At 53.0% G+C, this 21,603-nt stretch overlaps 9 protein-coding genes across 9 annotated transcripts; 5 read left to right on the top strand and 4 right to left on the bottom strand.

Moving 5' to 3' along the window:
• Positions 1 to 209: 209 nt before the first annotated feature.
• BBA_08128 (uncharacterized protein) lies at positions 210 to 1,081 on the bottom strand (the record flags this gene model as incomplete). Its single annotated transcript, XM_008603225.1, has 2 exons — positions 210 to 526; positions 607 to 1,081. 2 exons carry the CDS (start codon positions 1,079 to 1,081, stop codon positions 210 to 212), a joined length of 792 nt encoding a protein of 263 aa, XP_008601447.1.
• A 1,408-nt stretch (positions 1,082 to 2,489) lies between these two features.
• Positions 2,490 to 3,194, top strand: BBA_08127 (uncharacterized protein; the record flags this gene model as incomplete). Its single annotated transcript, XM_008603224.1, has 2 exons — positions 2,490 to 2,807; positions 2,880 to 3,194. 2 exons carry the CDS (start codon positions 2,490 to 2,492, stop codon positions 3,192 to 3,194), a joined length of 633 nt encoding a protein of 210 aa, XP_008601446.1.
• A 1,171-nt stretch (positions 3,195 to 4,365) lies between these two features.
• BBA_08126 (GTP-binding protein GTR2) lies at positions 4,366 to 5,723 on the top strand (the record flags this gene model as incomplete). The annotated part of the gene is made up of 3 exons (XM_008603223.1): positions 4,366 to 4,643; positions 4,701 to 4,802; positions 4,856 to 5,723. 3 exons carry the CDS (start codon positions 4,366 to 4,368, stop codon positions 5,721 to 5,723), a joined length of 1,248 nt encoding a protein of 415 aa, XP_008601445.1.
• A 113-nt stretch (positions 5,724 to 5,836) lies between these two features.
• BBA_08125 (anaphase-promoting complex component Cut20/Apc4) lies at positions 5,837 to 8,467 on the bottom strand (the record flags this gene model as incomplete). Its single annotated transcript, XM_008603222.1, has 6 exons — positions 5,837 to 6,123; positions 6,191 to 6,327; positions 6,368 to 7,164; positions 7,220 to 7,796; positions 7,849 to 8,158; positions 8,236 to 8,467. 6 exons carry the CDS (start codon positions 8,465 to 8,467, stop codon positions 5,837 to 5,839), a joined length of 2,340 nt encoding a protein of 779 aa, XP_008601444.1.
• Positions 8,468 to 9,299: 832 nt separating this feature from the next.
• On the bottom strand, positions 9,300 to 11,299 carry BBA_08124 (adaptor complexes medium subunit family protein; the record flags this gene model as incomplete). The annotated part of the gene is made up of 6 exons (XM_008603221.1): positions 9,300 to 9,389; positions 9,443 to 10,247; positions 10,300 to 10,499; positions 10,562 to 11,005; positions 11,060 to 11,084; positions 11,169 to 11,299. The coding sequence occupies 6 exons, from the start codon at positions 11,297 to 11,299 to the stop codon at positions 9,300 to 9,302; spliced, it is 1,695 nt and encodes a 564-aa protein (XP_008601443.1).
• A 387-nt stretch (positions 11,300 to 11,686) lies between these two features.
• BBA_08123 (glutamic acid-rich protein) lies at positions 11,687 to 13,724 on the top strand (the record flags this gene model as incomplete). The annotated part of the gene is made up of 3 exons (XM_008603220.1): positions 11,687 to 12,673; positions 12,722 to 13,643; positions 13,702 to 13,724. 3 exons carry the CDS (start codon positions 11,687 to 11,689, stop codon positions 13,722 to 13,724), a joined length of 1,932 nt encoding a protein of 643 aa, XP_008601442.1.
• Positions 13,725 to 14,484: 760 nt separating this feature from the next.
• Positions 14,485 to 15,663, bottom strand: BBA_08122 (uncharacterized protein; the record flags this gene model as incomplete). The annotated part of the gene is made up of 1 exon (XM_008603219.1): positions 14,485 to 15,663. One exon carries the CDS (start codon positions 15,661 to 15,663, stop codon positions 14,485 to 14,487), a length of 1,179 nt encoding a protein of 392 aa, XP_008601441.1.
• A 593-nt stretch (positions 15,664 to 16,256) lies between these two features.
• Positions 16,257 to 17,238, top strand: BBA_08121 (tat pathway signal sequence; the record flags this gene model as incomplete). Its single annotated transcript, XM_008603218.1, has 4 exons — positions 16,257 to 16,485; positions 16,572 to 16,694; positions 16,751 to 16,890; positions 16,945 to 17,238. The coding sequence occupies 4 exons, from the start codon at positions 16,257 to 16,259 to the stop codon at positions 17,236 to 17,238; spliced, it is 786 nt and encodes a 261-aa protein (XP_008601440.1).
• Positions 17,239 to 19,631: 2,393 nt separating this feature from the next.
• BBA_08120 (DUF803 domain membrane protein) lies at positions 19,632 to 21,184 on the top strand (the record flags this gene model as incomplete). The annotated part of the gene is made up of 7 exons (XM_008603217.1): positions 19,632 to 19,645; positions 19,701 to 19,744; positions 19,802 to 19,827; positions 19,897 to 19,987; positions 20,044 to 20,295; positions 20,354 to 20,645; positions 20,701 to 21,184. 7 exons carry the CDS (start codon positions 19,632 to 19,634, stop codon positions 21,182 to 21,184), a joined length of 1,203 nt encoding a protein of 400 aa, XP_008601439.1.
• Positions 21,185 to 21,603: the final 419 nt, after the last annotated feature.

Below are 21,603 nucleotides of genomic sequence, written 5' to 3'. Positions count from 1 at the left end.
ACTTTTCGGAGAGAGGCATGCGCAGAAATAGCAAGGCTGCGACTGTATACTCCTGATGCCCCGGATTTCTGTCTTGATATGAATGTTTTTTCATGTGGCCCGAGCATGTGACTTTGAAATACTGTGTCATTGAATTCATCTATTGTTAACATCTTCTACCAGGCCACACCAGGTGAGTCAGACGTCATGATTCCCTACTCGTCTCCCGGTCATGGCAGCCGGCTGTATGAGCTTGAACTCCTGCCAATGCGCGACTGTCGCGAGGGAATTGGCGGCAGCGGCCTGTCCGACGGCGCGTACGACCTCCCCGCCGCGGAGGATGCGGGAACCGCAGGCGGCGGCCTTGGTGTGATGGACGGCGCCTGTCGCATAGGACTCACCGACGACATGTCCAGCGGATACGGCCGCGAAATGGCTCTCTGCGGCACCAGATTCTTGTTCCTGCTGGTGAAGATGTTGTTCTTGGACAGCGGCCTGCGCTTGTAGTAGTAAATCGTGACGGCACCAAGCAAAACAACCACCAGAGCTGCGTGTTTTCCAAAGTTGTTAGTCTACAGCACGAAGACGGTCCAAAGAGTGGGGGAGGGACATGGCGCCCGAACGTACCGAGAATTCCAACGACGATGCCGGCCTCGGCGCCGCGGCTCAGCCCGCCCGAGGCCGACACTGGCGTCGGCGCCGAGTCTGGTTGCTTGTCGGGGCTTTGCGAGGGCTGTATCGACGAGGTGACGGGCTGCACGGCGGTCTCGGTTGCTGAAGAGCTCGTGGACTGGTTGCTGGACCGACCGGTACTGGTGGCATCGGGCTGTTGAGCCGTTCTGCTTTGCGAGGTTGACGATGAATGCGCGCGAGGTGTGGTGCTTGACGAGGATGGCGTCGTCGAGGGTGCCTGTGTAAATGACGGCTGCAGTGCGGGTGGCGGTCCGACTATAGTAATGAATATCTTATCGTGGAAGGCAATGTTTGGTGATGGCGAGGTGGCGGGCGGCGGGGTGTGTAGTGCAGCAGTCAAGATGTCAACATCCTCACTGGTGTATTCGCCGGTCGCGGTTGGAATGTTTCTGCGTGATGCTTCCGACATGATGTCTTCCCGCGCTACAATCGCAACGTCGCGGACGGAACTCGGACTACTCTTCCGGGGTTCTCGATGCGCTTCAAGCTCGTGTTGAGTGTCTGGGGCTTTCGATATCCCTCTGGTCAGTATTAGCATCAAGCACCAGGTGAACCGGCTCATTCACATGCCTTTTATTGACAATGATACTCATAATTTCGACAGTGTAAGTTCAGCTACTGGCATTTCCCTTTTCAAGGACGAGATGCGGCAGAAACAAGATTAATATACTTTCACGGGCGCGCTCAAATATGGCTTTGGATCGCTATATTATTATGCGAGTCGATGGAAATGCAAATCCTCCCGATAAAGCTCATTTTGAAACGGTTTCCGGACGCCATGATAAGCAAAACGGCTTTAGTTGCTACTCAGCAAGGTACCCCTCCCCTCTTCCCCTTGGGTGTATCGTTGCGGGCATGTCTTGACTCTGTATGAGAAGAAATTTGTTTCAAAGAGTCATGTTTGGAGTTTTTTTTTCCTCGAGCGCTCTCTAGTTTCTCAACTCGATCGGGCGCGTTGATGGGTAGAGTTTAGTGGCCGAAACGCGGACGCCTTGACCCCATCGAGCTGGGGCTACCCCGGGCGTCGCACATGGGGTTTCACGATCGTATCTTGAATCACGAGGTAAAAATAAACTCTAAAAACTCATTATCCGCAAGTGGGCCCAGGAAACAGATTTCACCGGCCTATCCATGACGCAGTCTGCAAGGCGCTCGATGGGGGGGAAAAAAAGAAAAGAAAAAAAAGAAAAAGGAGAAAAAGGATTTGCAGACTGTCAGGTGGCTCGGAACCTTGGCTGCTTCGTTGGTATGGTTAGCTTCGGGAGCTCAGGAGGGCCTGAATGACTGCCGGAACAGCAACACAATAAATTTAGAAACAATCTCCAAATAGTTGTCGAAACCATCTGCCGAGAACACAACAAAGGAAATCGACTACCTGGGTTGAGCTGGAAGCGCCGTCACTGACGATCTCAGAATCGTCGACCTGATTGGCTGAGAGCAGGCAGTTTCTCCGAAATTAAGCGCCCATCTGAACACCATTTTGGGGGAGGCTGGCCATGGTCAGCCAATGAACTAAGTACAGCACATTGTCTTTCTTTCGTTCCCCCAACGGTACGCTGTGTAGCGCCAGAGATGGATTACCGGTGAGTGCTGGTCTCTATGGCGCCCATCCTGCATCGTGAATGGGTGACTCAACAGCGCCGCCATGCGAGCTTCCGCTGGCATTTGGGACAGTCGGCGGCAAGAGCCGAATACTTGAACTTGGGAATACCCTCTTTCAAAGCTAGATATTCTCTTCTTCTTCCATCCTTCTTTCTTTCCGAGTATCATTTCTGCACAACTCGACATTCCTTTGGCGTTGCATCCTTTTGATCAAAATGTCGCAGCTCAAGAATGAAATCTCCTCTTCCGACTTTGAGGTCGAAGCAGAGCATCGACACACCGCGCCCAAGATTGGCGCAGTCGACACCCTCCGCGTCGGACTCACAGTGGTGGCACTGGCCGCCGGCGCCGCAGTCCTCGGTCTTGGTGCCGATACCCTCGCTGTTTACAGGGCCACATCGCTCCCTGCAGACTACATGCTGCAGCTGTGGCCCAAGGAGTTTGATGTCCGGCCTGTCAACTCGTTGATTGCCTGCGGTGTCATTGTGCTCATCGCCAATGGCCTGGCGCTCGCTATGAGCAAGGTGTCTTTTGTAAGTAGCTTGTCTGTCGAGCAACGCCGCGTTCTTTTCCTTCCCCTATCATCTTGCTGATGATTGTACTAGATCGGCTCCCGCTACGTTGCCCGCTCATCCGTGTCTGTCGCTGCTCCCACGGTCGGCCTCATCGGTGCTCTGGTGGCCATGTCCATCTTCTATGCAGTCAATGCATCGACAAAAGTTGATTCGATCCAGAGTTGGAGTTGCCGCTGGAGCGGCGTGCCCATGGATACGCGCCCGCATTTTGACGCCGTCTGCAGGGAGAGCAAGGCGGCTCTTACACTGGCCACGCTGCTAGTGCCTGTTGAGGCGTTCATCATTGGTGTTGCCGGCTACGAAGCTGTCCTGCTCCGTCGCATCAACCAGGGGACTCATCATTAAAATTGGACAGTAACCGGTTGTATATTGGCCCAGACACTGCGATTGTGTGCTTCTTGACGTTTTTTTCGGCGGCGCAGTGGCTTGTTTTGGCGTGCTGAATAGCCCGTTTGTGTAATGAATGCTTTTCGTTTTGATTTGTAGCCCTGTTGTATCGGAATGATAATATCATTGAGCTCTCGGATCTCGCGTCCTCTTACTCGGCTTCGCTTCAACGGATGATTCCATGTTACATTGCCGTACTGTTTGTCGTGCACAGTCTGGTTGCGCACCACCACCACCACCAGCTCCGCGCTGAAATCAGCACTGACCCACTTGACAGAAGGCCCGTCTCTCCAATCTCAACGCTGCAACTTCTCCACGTCCGACTTTCATCATCACGGCACTCGGGTTTCTCTGTCTTGAAACGCAAAAAGAAAATATCTCACTAGCAACTTGATCGACTCGTTGCATGAGGGAGAAACAGCAACATCTCTGTCTCGCCTGGGCCCCTCTCGCTTTCGCACCGTGCCTCTGGCTTTCTTCTGGCCGCTGGCTGAGCTTGTTCTTTGTCGTCTGGTCTTTGTCCATAACCTTCGAGCTTTACTTTGACGACGCCGATATCCTTTCCGTCACCGTCACCCACTCCGGTTTCATTCAATGGAGGTATGCAATTTTTCTTTCATTTGTATTGCTGGCCCCCACGCCCGATATACGCGAGCAAGCTTGGCCATTGTCGGGTGCCTGGTTACGACGTGACGCACGGCTGAGGGCTCCAATCACAAACATACCCCCGTAACGGCATCAAGTCTGCAGACCCGGCTCTCAACTCGTCATTCCCTAGCTTGTCGTACACGCATCCAATCTATCATGCTTCTTTATTCCTTGGTCTTTGTTGCAAGGGTCCAAGTATCGCGGGGGGCAGCGCATCGCCAAGCTCAGCGGTCGCAGCCGTCAGCCATCGCACAAATTATGGCCTCTTTGGCCTCTTGTGCTACAAACCTCGTCGTTCAATACATCGATACTCTCCAGGGTTCAGAACGGTGGCTCAATCATCATCTCCGACTATATTCAAGCCCATGCGCGCCTCGCTCGCCTTCCCTCCCTTCTTGTCCCAGCATCGGCATCAGCTTCTCTTGTCGCTTTGCTCTCATCACACCGGTGTTTCATTCGTTCTTGTCTCCCACCGATCATAATGTCCCCTATACACTCCCTTCTTCTTCGCTGCAAGCGCTGCGTGCATTCCCTCAGCCTTGCTCTACGCAGGAAACCCCCCCGCAGATCCAGCGTCGCAACAGCGGCCCCAATCCCAGCCTCGGACACACACCATATGACCACAGCACAGCTAACCCTTCAGCGAATCCACGATCAGGCCTCCGGCACTACATCAAAAAAGGATGACCTTAGGGGAGATATCATCTCTGGTATCCCTGCAAAGGGGAAACCCCGCCTGCTGCTCATGGGTCAGCGAAGGTCCGTACTTGTCTACACTTGAAGCAGTCGACGGCGTTTATGCTGACGCTAAAGCAGGAGCGGAAAGTCTTCAATCTCCAGCGTCGTATTTCACAAGCTTCCACCAAATGAGACATTATTCCTAGAGTCTACGGCAAGAATACAGAAAGACTCGATGGCGTGAGTCTTGATGCGACTTCATCGTCACATAGGTAGTTTGCTAATGGTTCTAGATCATTCATGGAATTTCAAGTATGGGACTTTCCTGGACAAATTGACGTCTTTGAGACGCCAAATTTTGATATGGAGGCCATTTTCGGTGAGATCGGGGCTTTAATCTGGGTAATTGATGCCCAAGATGACTATTTGGAGGCAGTTGCACGTCTAAACACCACAATATTGGCTCTGCAAGGAAACTACCCCAACATCAACATCGAGGTGTTTATTCACAAAGTAGATGGGCTATCAGACGACTACAAGCTCGATATCCAACGCGACATAACTATCCGCATTCAAGACGAACTGTCGGACCACGGCTTCGAAAACGCGCCCGTCACTTTTCACCTTACCTCCATCTACAACCACTCCATCTTTGAGGCCTTTAGCAAAGTCATTCAGAAGCTCATCCCGCGGCTAGGCACGCTTGAAGCCATGCTGACAAACTTGTGCCGCACATGTCGCTTCGAAAAGGCATACCTGTTTGACGTCATGTCCAAGATTTACATTGCCACTGACAGCTCGACGGCCGACATGGCAAGCTACGAAATTTGCAGCGACTACATTGACGTCATCATCGACATTACCGAGGTTTACGGCACCTGGCAGCGCAGCGACGAGAGTCGTAAGAAGCTCGAGGGCGAGCCGCTCAACATGAAGCTTGAGGATCAGATTGGATGCGCGACGGCCGAGAGCTGCCTCGTGCTGCACGACAGCAACAAGCCCATTATGCTGCGCGAGGTGGACAGGTACCTCGCCCTGGTGGCGATTATGACGGACGACTCGTATGAGAAGATGCCGCTGGTGAATATGAATGTCGAGACGGTCGTCGAAGGCGTCACGGAATTTTTTAAAATCACAAAGCCCAAAACTCAGGGCCCGTAGCGACGTCAAGGCATCATCGTAATGATATCTAAGGAAATTATAATCATTCAAGCTCACATTACAAGTTATTATATGCCATGGTAAGCGCAGGATGCAAGATGCTAGGGATCTCTCTATGTAGCGATGTTCTCCTTGTCAAGAGGAAAGGTGCGCCAGGTCGTTCTGTTGCTGGCCAGTAAGCAGATGCGTGCTGGGACTTGCCCCCTCACAGCATGCCCACTGTGCACCTCCATCCGAACGGGGCGCATAGTACATGTGGCCGGCAGCCGGTACGCCGTGCATCCTGCTGCGTCGAGCGGCATGCCGGCAATGGAGACTGGCGACGCATCCTCGGCGTAAGGCTCGTACAGCGCAGCGTCTGCTTGGACAGGGACTGTAAAGATGGCGGGGTGGCTCGGATCTACAGCTGCATATTAGCAAGTGGGGAAAAGGGAAAAGGAAAATGTAGATGAAGGTTGTTTAGTCACCTGCGCCAGTGCAAAGAAGTACGATTGTCGTTGCGTCGAGGAAGCGGAGGTCGATGAGGGTTGATTCGCCTAGATCGATGCAGCGCCACGACAGGCTCTTGTTTGAGCTGATGCCATTAACTATGCTCAACTCAGCCCTGAATATAAAGACTGCATGTCTGAGTTAGCCACTAATACAAAGTAATGAAATCATTTCTCTTGCCTTTGTTGGCCGCTTCCTTGGAAGCGAGCGCAGTGTACAATATCCCGCCAGCATTGCCAGGAGCCTCCGCCATCTTTGCGTCCATCCTGTGTATCGGCCCGCCAATCCTCAATCTCATCGGGACGCCAAAGCGGACACTGCGTTTCTTTGCGTCGGCAATGTCCTTGAAGATGCGGCCCGTCCACGTGGTTGCATAATCCACCAAGAAATCCACATGCGGAAGCGCCTTCATTGCCGACTGGCCCACCTCGGCCTTTTTGAGCTGCCCGTCGAGGACGTGCAGCAGGCTTTCCGGCCCGTCCTCCGCATGGGCCCAGTCGGCCTCGTAGTCCTCGCTGGCGACTGCGTCGAAAAAGGCGTCGAGCGGGCTGCCCGTCAGGTAGCGCTCAATGTAGGTCAGCACGCGCGACGTGTCCATGGTAGCCTCCTTTTCGGTGAGCTCGTCGGCGGTTGCGGCGGCGCTGGGGGAGGCGAGGCGGTCAATCTGAAAGCGCAACCAGCCGGAAAACGCGGCAAAGTGCTCGAGCTCGTCCATGGTGTGCAGAAGAATCTTGTTCCCAACGAGGCTGAGACAGCTGATGATGTCGAGCACGCGGCTGATCTGCATCGTGCTGAAACCAATGTCATCGCGCGTGTCGTAGAACTGGGCGAAGCCGCGGAGGCGGCTGAGGATGACCGAGCAGCGTTCGAGGCCGGGGAGAAAGTTCTCATGGACAAGATTTCGAAGTCCTTCGAGACCACTGGTCACAGCCTTGTCCCATCTCTTATGTCCCTGCATTTCTGGTTAGCAAAGCAATATGTGCTTGATAGCAGGCCCTAATACATACCCTCTCTGCAAGACTGTCCACCAGCCATTCGCGCAACGGCTCGTGTGCATGACCCATGACAGCGGTGTGGTATAAAGCGGCAACAATATTTTTGGGGCCGCTTTGTGATTCCGCTAGATCGCTCTGGATACTTCGCAGAAACCTGGTCGGGAGCTCCCTTGCGTTCTTCCACTCGGTTAGCATGTGCAGCTGGGTTTGCTTAAGATAACGCAGCAGAGTCTGCAGTGTCGTGAGCTTTGATGCCAACAGTGATAGATTGATAGGCGAAGAAGAGATAAATGGCAGATCCATGGGGACAATATGTAGCTCGGCGGGGTTAGTCGTATCGTCCGCCATGAACAGGGCCTGTGTAGACACTGTCGGGCATGCTGCGTGATAGACGAGACGAGGGGCAAGAAGCGCGCCGAGACTGGGAGGGGGGAAGATTCCTATCACAAAGGAGTCGTATATGCTGAGGTGCAGTTGTCCATCACTTGTGCCGACAACCATGACGTTGACTTGGTCATATTCTGAGCGTTTGGGTGTTTGGAACAGGAACTCGATTCCTGTCCGCAGTGTAAAGACTGTAGCATCATCGCTAGCCAACAGATCAGTAACCACTGGTTGAAATGACATACATCCGTACTCACCCTGATCCAGCGCTGGCAGTGGGCAGGGGGCTGATCTTGGGAAGTGCAGTGTCCACCTCGAGAAAGGTCAGCTCCTGTGGAAGGTCCAAGATACCCGAGCCGTGACCGAAGTCCAATTCATCCAGCAGCTGCTCGCCCGATCCCGAGACTTTCTTTCCCAGTCTCTTGGTGATGTTGCTGGTAGCCCAAGCGATATGCGTAATCTTGGCTGCATCATCGTTACAGAGCTGCATCTGGTGCACCGCCTTGTTGTTCTCCAAGCCCATGATTCGAACTGCCCCATCGCTCCAGCCTACAGCGAGGAACTGGCCTATTTCACATTTGTTAGCTCGACAGACGGATACTCAGCATAAGACACGCCGGTTCGGCGTAGAATGTCTAGCTTACCGTCTGGCTTCCATGTCGCTACCAGGGCATCTGGGGTCTTACTGCCAGGCGACCCGATCTGGTGAATCTTGGAAACGGCCTGGTTTGGGGGGCGGTATATGAACAGAGTCTTGTCCTCGCCGTCCCAGGTTGTCGACAGATCGAGAGTGGGACAGCTGACGGGAAACCCATTTGGCGCCTTGAATCCAAACTCGGCCTCGCTCAGCAGGCGCAACGACGCGTCGCCGGCCATGACGTGCCCTTTTTTGGCCAGATACTGGAGTCAATGGCGTCTTTGAGAAAGCTGATACCCCCATTGACCAACAAAAATGTTTGCCTGTGTTTTAGCGTCGGTGTTGACGGGCTGTAGTGGTGGACTCTGGTGTCGCGCTTGATGCCGTTGAAGTGGGTGTCACGGACAAGCTTCGACGCCCACCTGCAGTGATGTGGGCTAGCGAGCGGCGATTTGGTTTTACGGTGGCAGATAATCGACAATGGAAAATAATACAAAAATTGGTATGCAGAAACCAATGACAGGAGAACGATTAATGATGGTGGTTTGATTCTTCAATTTCTTTTCGACACATGAGTAGATTATTTCATCTACGTATCTGGGGTTGCGTGTATTAGTGTGATGATCCTTGCATGTTGGTTCAACTTTCGATTCTGGACTACGGCGGTTGCATCTTTAATCACATCCCAGTCCGCGCCAGACACCAGTCTGATTACAGTATTTCGTAAAGAACGTTAATGTTTAGAGGCCAAGAAGTAGATACTGGAGATCAGTTGCAAATGACTTCGCCTGTATGTTCGGTACAAGGCAGCAACAGCAGAGCGTGTCATTGCTAGCTGCATCAAACGACAAAGCGATAGTAGTTGGCCAACCGCGGATTGAGACAGATTTCCTCATGATTTTATTAACACCTTTCGAATCAAAAACGCGCATAGATAACGTCGAGTGGATCGTTTCGATATTCATTGCGCCATTAGTGTCTAAATCCCAAAAGCATGCCTCTACAGCAGCTGCTTGCCCCGTACTCCCTACACAACAGCGTGTTTCAGCACCTCTGTCCTATAGTAGCAGTCTACTCAATAGCGAAATTGTCCGCGTTTGACTTGATCTCCTTGGAAAACGTTACTTCCTCGTTCTCATCAATCAAAGAAACAGAGGTAACCTAGTGAATGTCAGTAGTAGTTCAAGCAAGGACCCTCATCGGGAGTTACTTACATCAACATCGATGTATGGAGTAGTTTTACTAAATTTGACGTGCATGGGGAAGAAATCGTTTTCATCAGCAGTCTCGGCCTCGAACTCAAAGGCACCACTAGGGTTCTCATCGTCAACAGAGCCAATGTTCCACTCCAGCATATCGCCAGCGACTTCGTAAGAGGCGTCAAAACTAGAGACCACAGGTTCGCTACCCTGGTACGGTATGATGACACTGACATCGCGGAGAGAATCGCCGCCAGTGAGCTCGTATTCAACAGTAATGTTAAACTTGGACGAGTCCTTGTTGATCCAGACGGTGAAAGTGATGGGACAGGTCGAGGGGTCGTCGGTCTTTGGGGTAGCTCTCCAGCGCAAGACACCGACGGCATTGTTGACGGGGAATCCTCGAGCCGTGTTGCTCATTTGAATGACCTTAGAGGTGTTGAAGATGTTGCGGTCGACATTGGGGTGTGTGCGGAACTGAGCGCCGTGAGAAGGCACAGCCTGCAACGCCAGCTTAATCTTGGTCATGCTAGCGTCTGAAACTCGCAATGTCAAGTCGCCGGTAACGGCGAGTGACTGAACAGCGCCTTCGCGAGACAAATTGGCATTGATAGACTCGGAAACGGTGACATGAATGGCGTCGCGGTCCATGGAGGAAGAGGTACGGGGTTCAGCAGGCGCAGCGGCGGCAGCAGGTGAAGGTGCCACCAAAGGCGTATCATCAATCTCGCCGCCCATATCCCCACGTACGCGCTCGAACATGTCGGTAGTCTTCGACTTCTTCCCAAGCTGCATACCCTTACCTTTAGGAGCGGACGCTCTGTTCTCATGTTAGCCTTACGGTTCGGAGTCGGCAGCTGATTGCTACGCACTTGGTATATGTCTTGTTCTTCTCAGCCTCGTAAGAGTCGTAGGAGTTTGCGGTATTCGATGAAGGAGATTGGTATGACTGGTAGGTAGGGGTGCGCGGTACACTGGTGCGGGAGGCGCCGAGGCGAGCTGCATCTTTGCGCTGCATCTCGAGCTGCTTGGCCTTGCGCTTGCGCTCTTCGGTGGCCTCGAGCTCCTTGTTCTACAGAACATTGTTCGTCAGCATCTGGTCTCGCACCGTGGGCGTCAGCAGGAGTTACGTACTCTAGCAATGATTTCCTGGACGCGCTCCTCGTGACTCTCCATTTCGAGGAATGTCCTGATCTGGGTGATGGTCAGGTTTTCGCGGTAGCCGAGGGTGACGATCTCGTCGAAGGCGCTGAGTAGTTCGTATGCATTTCGGAGAATCTCTCTCTCATCAAGGGTTCGGCAGGCGCTGGCCACAACCTGAGCAAACAGGTGAAGCGAGTCGATGTCTTGCAAGATGTTGGATTGGCGGTTAGTTATGAGCACCATGTAGAGCTCGTCCAATGGTTGGTAAACAAATCGCACGTTGTCCTGCTCGATGGTAGTATGCTGCGTGCCGCTATCCGCAAGTTTGGGAAGCGACGCCAAGAGTGCCTCTATTCTCGATCGTGGCATGTCACGGAACTGCCTCGAGAGGACAGCTTTCCCTCCACGGGTACAGATCGAAGCTGCGAGGACCACCTATATGGGGGTCAGTTATGCAGCAGGCAAAATGTCATTGTCAAAGAGACGCACCATCTTGAAGTATCGTTCCGGAAGTCTGGTTGTAGTTAGAAATGTTCAATGGCGACCGGTTGGAGGGATCAGTATGCCCACGCTCAATCCAGGAGCTGGCCAATATTACGCCAGGTGTGCGAAAGTGGGGGTATCATGGCGCGCAAAGGTGGCAGCAACCAAAGGAGATTCTGCCATGCTAGCTATTTTGGGCCGGGCGGTGGAGCCCCTGGACCAGCCCCAGGCAGCGCTTTGCCGCATTGTGAGAGAGCCTTTGGGCAAAAGCCGCTACAAACAAGATATTGGCCAGTTTAGAGAGTCTCCTCATTCCCATCTTTTCACGACGTCACCGTTCCAGGTATTGCTCTTGTTTCTACTCAACAGTTAAACGAACATCAGATGTACAACCGGTTGCCGAAAATTATCCTCGTGATCGTCATACCCGACGCATAGCTCGAATTCCCTTTGTTATCTAGCAGGGCCTGCCAAACGCGTCCCGCCACGCAACGCATCTACGCCCAGACCATCTCGAGGCAAGCTTTTGTTCAGCGCATCGCAGCTCCTGCATTCCTGGAAACCAAACGGCCCGGCACGATATATCAAGTATCACGGATACTCAAACGGCAGGTTTTGTGCTCCTCGTTCCATATGACGGACGTCGACATGGACGTCGACGCGTATCAACAGCGCTCTCTTGAGGTGCCCATGGATGATGACCTGATCAACTACGAAAGCGATGCGGGCGATTACTCGCTTGCTGCAGAGCAAGACCTTGGCCAAGACCTTGGCGATGGAGCTGTTCCAGAAGCCTCTGCAGATGCGCGTGCAAACGCAGAGCCTACCTTACAGAGTAGTCACGAAACCACCAATGGTGTCTCCCAGAGTCAGACCATGGACCAAACAGTAGAGATTTCTGACTTCGCGAATGGAGAAGATACCGATGAGCAAAATCACACAGAACAGGCCGCTGAGACTGATCTGCCACTCGAGGCCGACGCTGCCGAAACCGCACTCGACGCTTTGACGGAAAATGTTGCGGATGAAATTGACTATAGCCTCGGAGAGGTGGTCTATACTGCAGAGCCTATCGAGAATACGCACGAAGAAGTGTTTGCAGAAGATGCTCCGGATGCTACCGAAATTACGGCAGTGGGTGTTCTGGAAGACAAGGCTGAGATCAGTTGGGAGGATGAGGTGGCTGATAACGCTCTGGACGAGGTTGCAAAGGAAGGAAATGACGCGGAGGAACAGCACTTGCTACAAGCACATGTCATTCAACTGGCTGACCCGAGTGAGCAAGCGATCGTCGAGGCTGATGAGACGGAAAGCCGAGACCACCGTCAAGACGAGTTGCAAACACTGGAGAATGCGTCTACATGGCACACCATGGACTCGATTGGTGATTTCCAAATCGAGAACAAGGATCTCCAATTTCCATCCATCACAGTGCAATATCAAGGAGATGAATTCCCATTTTTGGCATCTGGTAGTGAAGGATTTTTCTCCGACTCTTCCATCCTCGATGCTAGCATGCAAAACGTCTTTCGTGGGTTTCGTTCACAGTTGAAGCACGAAGTAAAACCAGAAGATGAGCTGGTCCTGCAAATTGATGAGCTCGGGTTGGAATTCACAGAGGTAAGCAGCAGTCGATAGACATATCTGGCAGAGCTAACACAGTATTAGTCAAACCCTTTTAGTCTGACGATGCGTCAGATTTTGGAGGTGTTTGAGTTGCTCATCAAGAATGAAGACCCCGATGGCCGCCGAACGTTGTATACCTATCTGTTCACAAGGCTCAACAGCGCGAGAAGATACAACTTTCTTGTGGAAAGTGCTACGTCGGGCAAAGGCCTAGGGGAGATTCAGCATATCTTTTCTCAGCAATCGCTCCGTGACAATAGCGATGTCGACCCTGCGGATGACAGTGCGGTATCTAGCGAACACCCTGAGGAATGGAGCGAAGAAGAATATGGGCATGAGCACTCAGATGCGCATGGCGAGATTGATGACCACCATGATGACCACCATGGTGACCATGAATACCAGGATGTACACCATGGAGAATACCAGGATGTACACTATGATGAACACCAGGATGAACACCAGGATGAACACCAGGATGAACACCAGGATGAACACCAGGATGAATACCACGATCGTCGCCATGAAGAGGGTACTGCAGAAGACGCCGGAGAGCCCGGCGAGGAATACCAAGAAGATCCTGCAGATGATGACCATGGTGGGATTGAATACTTCGACGAGGCCTTCCCACAGGCCAGTGAACCTTTGCATGGGGATAGCTCAGCCATTGCGAACGCAGATTCGGCGGAAAAGCCTGAAGCAGATGAGCATGACGACAACTTTGCTCATGAACACAGCAGTACGACTAGCACACTTCAAGGTGACGCTGAGGGCACTGCTCTCGCTGATGATGAAACTGCTGTCGACGCCGAAGCCGATGGTCCTGTGTTTGTTGCCGAGGCTAACGAAGATGCCGAAATTGACTGGCGAGACGACGAGAGTGAATTAGTTGGCGATGGGGGTTCAGTAACCGGCAAGCGGTCGCGTGATGACAACGATGAACCTGATGTGGATGACGAAATTGGTAAGAAACCACGGCATTTTGCCCACTCTCACTTGAGCGCTTGCTAACTTTCAGCCAGACTTCAAGCGCCGACGACCTTGATCTACGTCTCTTTTACTAACCAACAGCAATCCGACAAGATATCGCCTCTGACTGCTTATTCGACGCGCCTTGAACAAGCCGGAGCGGAGCAGCGCCGAGCCATATCGAAGGCTACATTTATCCATCTTCTAAAAATTGCGGATGTTCAACCAAGATGGAAAGCAACAGGTAAAGTGAATGGGCCGGTCGGCCTACTAACCCAGAGGATAACAGCTTCTCTGTTTTCTCATCAACATCACGACACGACAACAGTAATATTCTCATTTCCCTCTTTTCTATACCCCACCCCTTTTACAGCAGTTTGACTGCAATGCCGCTCAGTAGTTTGCTATTCGGAGGACATTATACGCAGTGGTTACTTATTCTGAACAGTCGGGTGCATGACGGGATACATCTACTTGACAGGAAAGCCGGTGATGCTGTCCGTCCTTGCGGCGCGGAGGAAAAACATGCACAGTCAGGAAGACTGTGTTGGGTGAACTTGTAATCTTGAATTTAGCGGCTTGGCTTTTTGTTGAAGCGAGATCTAGCCCAGTTTCATTCTCTGCCGGATTTCTTGCAGTAGTTGGACGAGTCAGAGTGGACCTTCCGCTGTTGAACAGGACGAAGGCTTCTGCGTACTTGGTCCTATATAGGCTCTTGGGCGAGCATCTATGTTCTGTCCCATGACTTAATTTACAAGTACCTGGTACTTTGTTTGAGAGGCACAATGTCCGCATGATATTGCTAAAAGTGTTACCCGTGTCCATGGACATCATGGTCACGGTTCTGTATCAACTCCCTCCTTCGCTATCTCCCTTCGATCTGATTGCGCAGCTGCCGCCTTCATCTCTGCCAGCAGAGAAGTAACCTCGTTCTCGGTGAGCTCCTCCGTAACACTCACATTGCACCGCAGCCCTCCAAACGTCCTGGGGTTGTTCCACGAGCGCTGAACCGTCTGCGGGCCGACAATCAGCGTGGGGACATCCTTGAATCGCGGCACGCCGTTTGGGATACCCTCGCCCCAGACGTGGTGGCCCGCAGAGTGTGCGGCGTCTGCATCCTCCCAGTCGTACGCCGCGGCCGGCCACTCGTAAAACTGAAACTGGCCGCTTACGGACTCGACGTCGCCGCGTGCCGGGGCCTCGCCCTTGATGTAGGCGATGAGGGTGGGCGGGTTGCGCGGCGCGGACAGGCCATTGTCGACGAGAACGTCACCAATGAGCGCGTGCAAGTCGTAGTTGCTGACGACGCCGTCGACGAGCATGCGAAAGCCGCGCCTCTCGCGCGGGCATAGCACCAGCCAGGGCGCATCGAGCTGAGCGCTCAGTAGAATAGCGAGCCACTGTGCGTGCGATTGCGCGAGGGCGAGGGCGGCGTCGCGAAGGGGGCTGCCGGGGGCGGCGGCGTCACGCAGGGCGGCGCGGTCGCGCGATAACGCAGCCACGGCGGGAAGCGTCCATGGCTGCAGCAGGGCGAGGGCGGAGGCGCCGCCGCGATCCGAAGGCACGTGGCTTCGGAAGACGTAGTGTGTGATGCGGCGGCCGTCGACCTCGGCGAGCACCTGGTCCTCGGGCGGTGGAGGGTGCTGCTGCTGCTGCTGCTCCTCGTCGTCGTCTTCCGAGGGCAGGTCCGCGAGGCAGGTATCGGCGAAGCGCCGCGCGGCGGCGAGGAAAAGGGGCACTTGTACGAGGAGCACAGCGGCGAGGGGCCCCGCGGGGGCACCTGTTTCGACGAGGGCGCCAGCTGTGAGGGCGGCAAACGCGACGCCGTCCGCGTCGTCGACGCGCGCGCTGGCGATGCGGTCTACTAGAATCTGCAACGCGGCGGTGAGCTCGTCAACAGAGGCAGCCGCCATGCCGGCGTGCAGGGCGACGCGGCAGCGGTGCACGGCGGCGCCATCGTAGTCGATGCCGCTGACGGCCTCGGTGAGGTCCCGGGCGGCCTGCTCGAGTGACATGGGCGCTGGGCTCTAGGGTCTGGAGTGATCTCGAAAGCTTCAGTCGGCAAAGGATATACAGGCGGGTCAAAGCGATAAAAGAGGGGGCCGTTTGCACGGTGGTGCTGTGCGAAAGAAGGGGGGGGGGGGGAGATAGCTAGATGCTACGTGTGCGACATGGAAGCTTTGGGTTGACACGCAGCTGAGTAAAGCTGGGCTTCTGAGTGGCCGCGGGGCAGGCAATATATGCCCAACGTGCTGGTGTATATACGCGACAGGTGATAGGCCTCCAACATGGTAAAGGTGCCAAGGTCACGAAAGTACAAGAGGAAACATGCTGCATCATAACTTTATATATGCAAGAGAAGCGCTGCATGAGTCCCGACGTCGTCTATTAGTCGCGTACACTAACACGCAGAACTTATGGGCAACAGGGGGTGTGGGCCAATGGCCTATTCCATCACTAGTAATTATTATCTGTCACCTTCTTGGCCCGTCCCGTCTCACCGCTCGGGTCCAAGTCTTTTGTCACCTCGCAGGCCGCATCGGGATACATTTGATCCGAGATCTGAATCTCGCGGATCTTTGAACAGGTTCCGTGGCGCCGTTCGATGATGGCAGGCCGGAGCACGCGCTACGAGCCTCTCGACGTGGACGAAGGTGGTGTGCACCATCGCCGACCGTCACCGCAAAAGTCTGTGTTTCTAGCGCCGCGGACAAGGAACGATTGGGTTTTCGTTGCGGCCAATGCGGGTTTGTTCTTGATTACGGTAGTGTTATGGCTGTCGGGGTCCAAGAGTGTGTCGTCGAAACTAGAGTGTGCCAAAGTCGCGTCTTCTTATTGTGAGTCTTATTTGGGGCTTCACCGAGTTGCCACTCGTTGCCGACACTATTCTAGTCATGGCTAATCTTTGCTATCTGCCAAACAGCACCTGCGCTTTCATCATTGAGTTTCTGGGAAGGAAATTTTGAAAATGAGTTTCAGCGAAAAAGCATCTATCGTGGTCCGCCAACGATGGAGTTGGAGCAAGCGTGGGACAAACTGTGGCATCGTATGTCGAATGGATATCGATACAATCACTCGTCATCACTAACTCGAGGCTTGCAGATCAAGGTGTTGGAGTGCCAAAGGAAGGTCTAGTTGCTCTAAATAAGACCAATGGCAAGTATCTGCAAACCAACAGAAGCACGGCGGCAAAGCCAGAGTACTATGCTTTGGTGGAAATGTTTCATCAGCTGCATTGCCTCGTGAGATTACAACGCTACTGATATTCGTGCATTTCTCTAATACCATGCGTGCAGAATATTATACGCCAAGCGACCTGGCCGACGGACATGTACGACAAGGGCTGGGGTGAAGAGCTCCAGCCGATGAACGTTTCCGAGAGCCAGGGTCGCGCACATGTCGACCATTGCGTCGAGACGCTGCGGCTGTCGCTCATGTGCTTTGGGGACGTGACGCCGATGCTGCTGTTGACCCAGGACGGGACGCTCAACACCAGCACGGCGGATTTCAACGTGCACCACAAGTGTCGCAACTACGAACAGATACGAGACTTTGTGGATGCATCGGCGGTTGATCCTGTTATCGCGTAGGACGCGTGGAAGAGCATCTATATCATGCTGTACAACCAACGAGCAGAGAGACGGGAAGTGGCCTCTGGGCCATGGAAGTTGGCGAGTGTTTGGTCATGTCTCGCCGACAGTTGGACAAATCCAGGCAAGCATTAGCGACTGCGATGTATATTACCTGTGTACTTGTTTGTGGCGCTGGTCGCCAAGAAGATTGATATACTGAGGGAGAACCAGTTAGCCAAGGTTCGTAATGGTCAAGGATCTAGACACCAGAGTAGCAATCTTCGAGTGTTAGGCCTCATCATGATCAATTATTTAATCTGACGTTCATCAGCCTCGCTTTCCAGCTGTTAACTAGCCGGCTAGGGGCCTCGGCTGTCTCAAGTGGATCTGCTACAAGTTGATGGAGTAGGACTTCAGGCTTCAGGGGGAGGGCTATTTTGAAACTGTGTGGAGAATGGGGCTTCTCGGTGCATCTCAGTGGTTTACTAGATTGAGGTCCGCAAGCCAAGGCGAAGCATCCGTGGTAGCAGAGCTCATTGACCATCTGTTGTCTTCGAGACTCTGCCAGGAACGGCCCAAGACTGCGGTGGCGCACTTAGGCTTGGACTACGGTCCAAGGTGAACTTGTTTGTAAACTCTCTCAATTGGTCAAGAACCATCTCGTTGGAATTTTTTTGCATGACGAAGAGCTATGAACGGGATGAACTGGTCGATTTCCTTGCGCATAGCAGCTCAGTGGTAAGGATGAGCAGCAAGGGGGGCAAGTCGTCGAGGGCAACTGGGCTGGCGCTCGTTTGAAACAGCAACGTCAGAGGCTCAGAGGCTGGGCCGTCACAAGGGCGGGACAAGTCTAAAAAGCTGCAGAGGAACAATGCCAATATTTCGGATCTACAGAGTCCTAGCGGCGCCGAGCCGGGGGTTCTGGTGACGCGCGTTGCTTTTGGGTCTAGGGGCAGCGGTAAGGATATTTGTCCATCATCTTGTCCGCCGACCCCCCCCCCCCCCTATCACGAAGCCATCAGTTAACTACAGAGCAGTTGCAATGCCGAAATATTGATATTGGTATCGTGTTTCGGTGGAACGTAGATGGAAGGGGGCTGTCAGGGCGGCATCTTTTTGTTACCGTGTCCGGACGTCTCCATGCCATCTTTCCAACCCTGTCAATGTTTCGCCATTTTTTTTTCTTAGAGACAAAGTTTTTCTGGCCAAAGACGGCCTCTGTTGGCGAGTTTTTGCTCCCATTGGAGAATGCACAGCCGCCGCAATTCGGACTTTGCTCGTTCGTAGCCTTGAGTATTATTAGCTCGAGCACTCAACACGGGGCGGACTCGGAAAGCCTAGTCGGAGGGCCCTGCGCGGCGGGTCGAGCGGTCCGGATACTTGGGCAAGGGCGTGACCACGCCAATGTTTCCGTCGGCAGGGCTCAGGGCAAGTTGCATTTGACGTGGATTGGAGCGAGTAAGGATAATATTCTCTAATATACACTATTCGGCTCCTAAAAAAAAGTCAAATAGCCATGGGGCCAGTCCAGCGCAAGGTTATGGCGTGCAGCCACTATTAATAAGATGTGCCTGAGCCTGTGCTTCAGTGGCTTACAGTGGCTCTTTTAGTGGCTGAGCCCTCTAAGCGACCCTAAATCGCTTTACCTTTGGTACCAATGTAGTGGTAAATCCCCCGGAACAGTGCTCCAAGTGCCCTGAAGAACGTCTAATCCTCTCCACTTTGCATCTCCATCCTCCCCCATCAGACCATCTGTCCATGCCACATCTTCAGCCACCAAAGCTTCTCGCGCACCGTCTCTTCTACTCCCACTCCATCTTCTGCTTCCTTCCCGCTTCCCAAAGCATCCCAGCCGAGTTTGATTTTCACGCCACGCCGCCATCCATCTCGCCTTGTTAGCTGCGCATCTTTTCCTCCTTTTCTTTCGTCTTTGCATCCGACTTTAAAACTCTTGGCGCGTGCTTCTCAACCATAACCAAGTTCCCTCGTTTGCTTGCCGGTCCTTTCGTTTTACGCTTCTCCCCCAAATCGACAGTTACGCGCGCGCTCTGGTACGACTCCCAGAAAACGAACCGCGGCACAGAAACTCCGAAGCCACGGCTTGTCGCTCCCAAACGCTTCTCGTTCACGATCTCGACATTTCTAGAATTTTGCCATCACTGTTGCATGCGCCGCGCTCCTCCATTAGACTAAACCCGACGCCGTCGTATTGTCACTGCAGCTGAACGTACTCCGGCATTGTCTCTCCCGCTCATTCAGCCGGCCTTTTCTCTCATCAACTGGCCAAACCGTACGCCTTTGGCGGTCGTACCAGCAGAATTGCGGCAAAACAGGACTATTCGCTTGTTTTGCGACATTCATTCTTCAGTTTTTTGCTGTGTGGCTGAGCATTCGGTTGAAGGGCGTTCAACATGATTGAAGACAAGTCCGTGGTCGTCAACCTTTTCGCGACACATCTCGACTAATGCGCTCTGCTCTAGGTATATCGGCCTGTCCCTGGCCATTTCGTCTGCTCTGGCAATTGGTATGCTCATCTCACTTAGTGACTAGGCGCCGCAGTGAATCGCTAACCCTCGACTAGGCACGAGCTTCGTCATCACCAAAAAGGTGCGTCCGGGCGGCATCGCAACCTTCATCTTCCGTCACGTTGGATTCAGCAACTAACATACTATTCAGGGCTTGATACAAGCGGGAGAACTCCATGGTTTTGAGGGTGATGGCTACGTCTATCTGCGCAATCCTCTTTGGTGGGCTGGCATTGCAACTCGTTCGTCTCAACCTCGTGTCCAGCCTGCCGATTTACCAAACTAACACTCTCTGCAGTCGGCATCGGAGAAGTTTGCAACTTTGCAGCTTACGCTTTTGCGCCAGCCATTCTAGTCACACCTCTGGGTGCCCTCTCGGTTCTCATCGGTGCTGTTCTCGGCTCCTACTTTCTCAAGGAGGAACTCGGTATTTTGGGCAAGCTAGGAAGCGCCATCTGCCTGATTGGCGCCGTTGTCATTGTCTTACATGCGCCGCCTGATGAGGAGATTGAGACTATCGATCAGATACTCCACTACGCTGTGCAACCTGGTATGTCATGCGCTGCGTCGCAACAACATTTTACATCATTTCTAACAGCTCCCACTAGGGTTCCTCCTCTACGCTATCGCCGTTGTCGCCTTTGCCATCTTTATGATCTACCGAGTTGCCCCCGTCCACGGCAAGAAGAATGCGCTCATCTATCTTTCAATCTGCTCGACCGTCGGCTCCATTTCCGTCATGTCCGCCAAGGCTTTCGGTATCGCTCTCAAGCTTACCTTTGCCGGCAGCAACCAATTCAGTCACCCCTCAACTTATGTCTTCATGATTTTGACTGCGCTTTGCATTGTCACCCAGATGAACTACTTTAACAAGGCGCTGGCTTGCTTCCCCAGCAACATGTAGGCGCTCTGCCAACTTGACGGTCTTTGCATATAGGCTAACGCCCAACTTTAGTGTCAACCCCCTTTACTACGTCACCTTTACAACCGCCACTCTTTGCGCCTCCTTCATCTTGTTTAGTGGGTTCAATACTACCGATCCTGTCAACACTGTTTCGCTGCTTTGCGGCTTCTTGATCATCTTCACTGGTGTATACCTTCTTAACCTATCAAGAGGCGATCCAAACGGTCAGAAACTCGTTGGTTCACACTCCGGTTACGACGCCACTCCGACCGATATTGTTTCCAGCTTCCAGACCCGTCGCAGTATGCAAGCTCGCCGCAGCGGAGATCCTTCGCGACACAGCATCGGCAGCGCCCATGGTGATCGCGACGGTCTGATCCGTGCGTACGATGAGGAAGAAGCGGCCGGTTTTGGTTTGGCCGACCTGGCTGAGGAGAGCGAAGATGAGGGCTCCCGCCGGCCCAATGGCCGTAGCAGCCGAAGCAAGGAACAAGATACCATCGAGCTTCAGAGCCGAAAATCATCGGGAAGATAAAGCTGGAGCCTTGCGAGATATTCCACGATCCACGATTCAGATGACATAAATTTCTTTATTTGGTAACGGATTGCAGTTGAGCTCTGCTTGTTGAGGCCCGAGTCGACTGGGATTGGGTTACTCTAGGCGTTGGACTTGGACTCGTCTCATTGCGACGATGACAAGAGGAGAGGACATGTTTTTCGGAGCATTATTATAATGGCGTGAAGACGATTCGACCATTTTTTTTCTATGCTCGAAATGGTTGGGTTTATGCTTGTCAACGTATGAGAAGAAAACGGAGTGACAAGGCAAAGGGACTGATTCCAAGGCGTTTTTTATACTAGTATGTTTTGTTCTTTTATGTTTTCCTTGCTTTGTTTGCGGAGGACAAATGGAGGGTTTCTTGATGCCAAGATCTGAGGCTTTGCAAGCTCCCA

This window comes from Beauveria bassiana (genome assembly GCF_000280675.1).
Source record: "Beauveria bassiana ARSEF 2860 unplaced genomic scaffold BBA_S00031, whole genome shotgun sequence".
Lineage (NCBI taxonomy): Eukaryota > Fungi > Ascomycota > Sordariomycetes > Hypocreales > Cordycipitaceae > Beauveria > Beauveria bassiana.
This window is presented reverse-complemented; position numbering and strand designations above follow the sequence as displayed.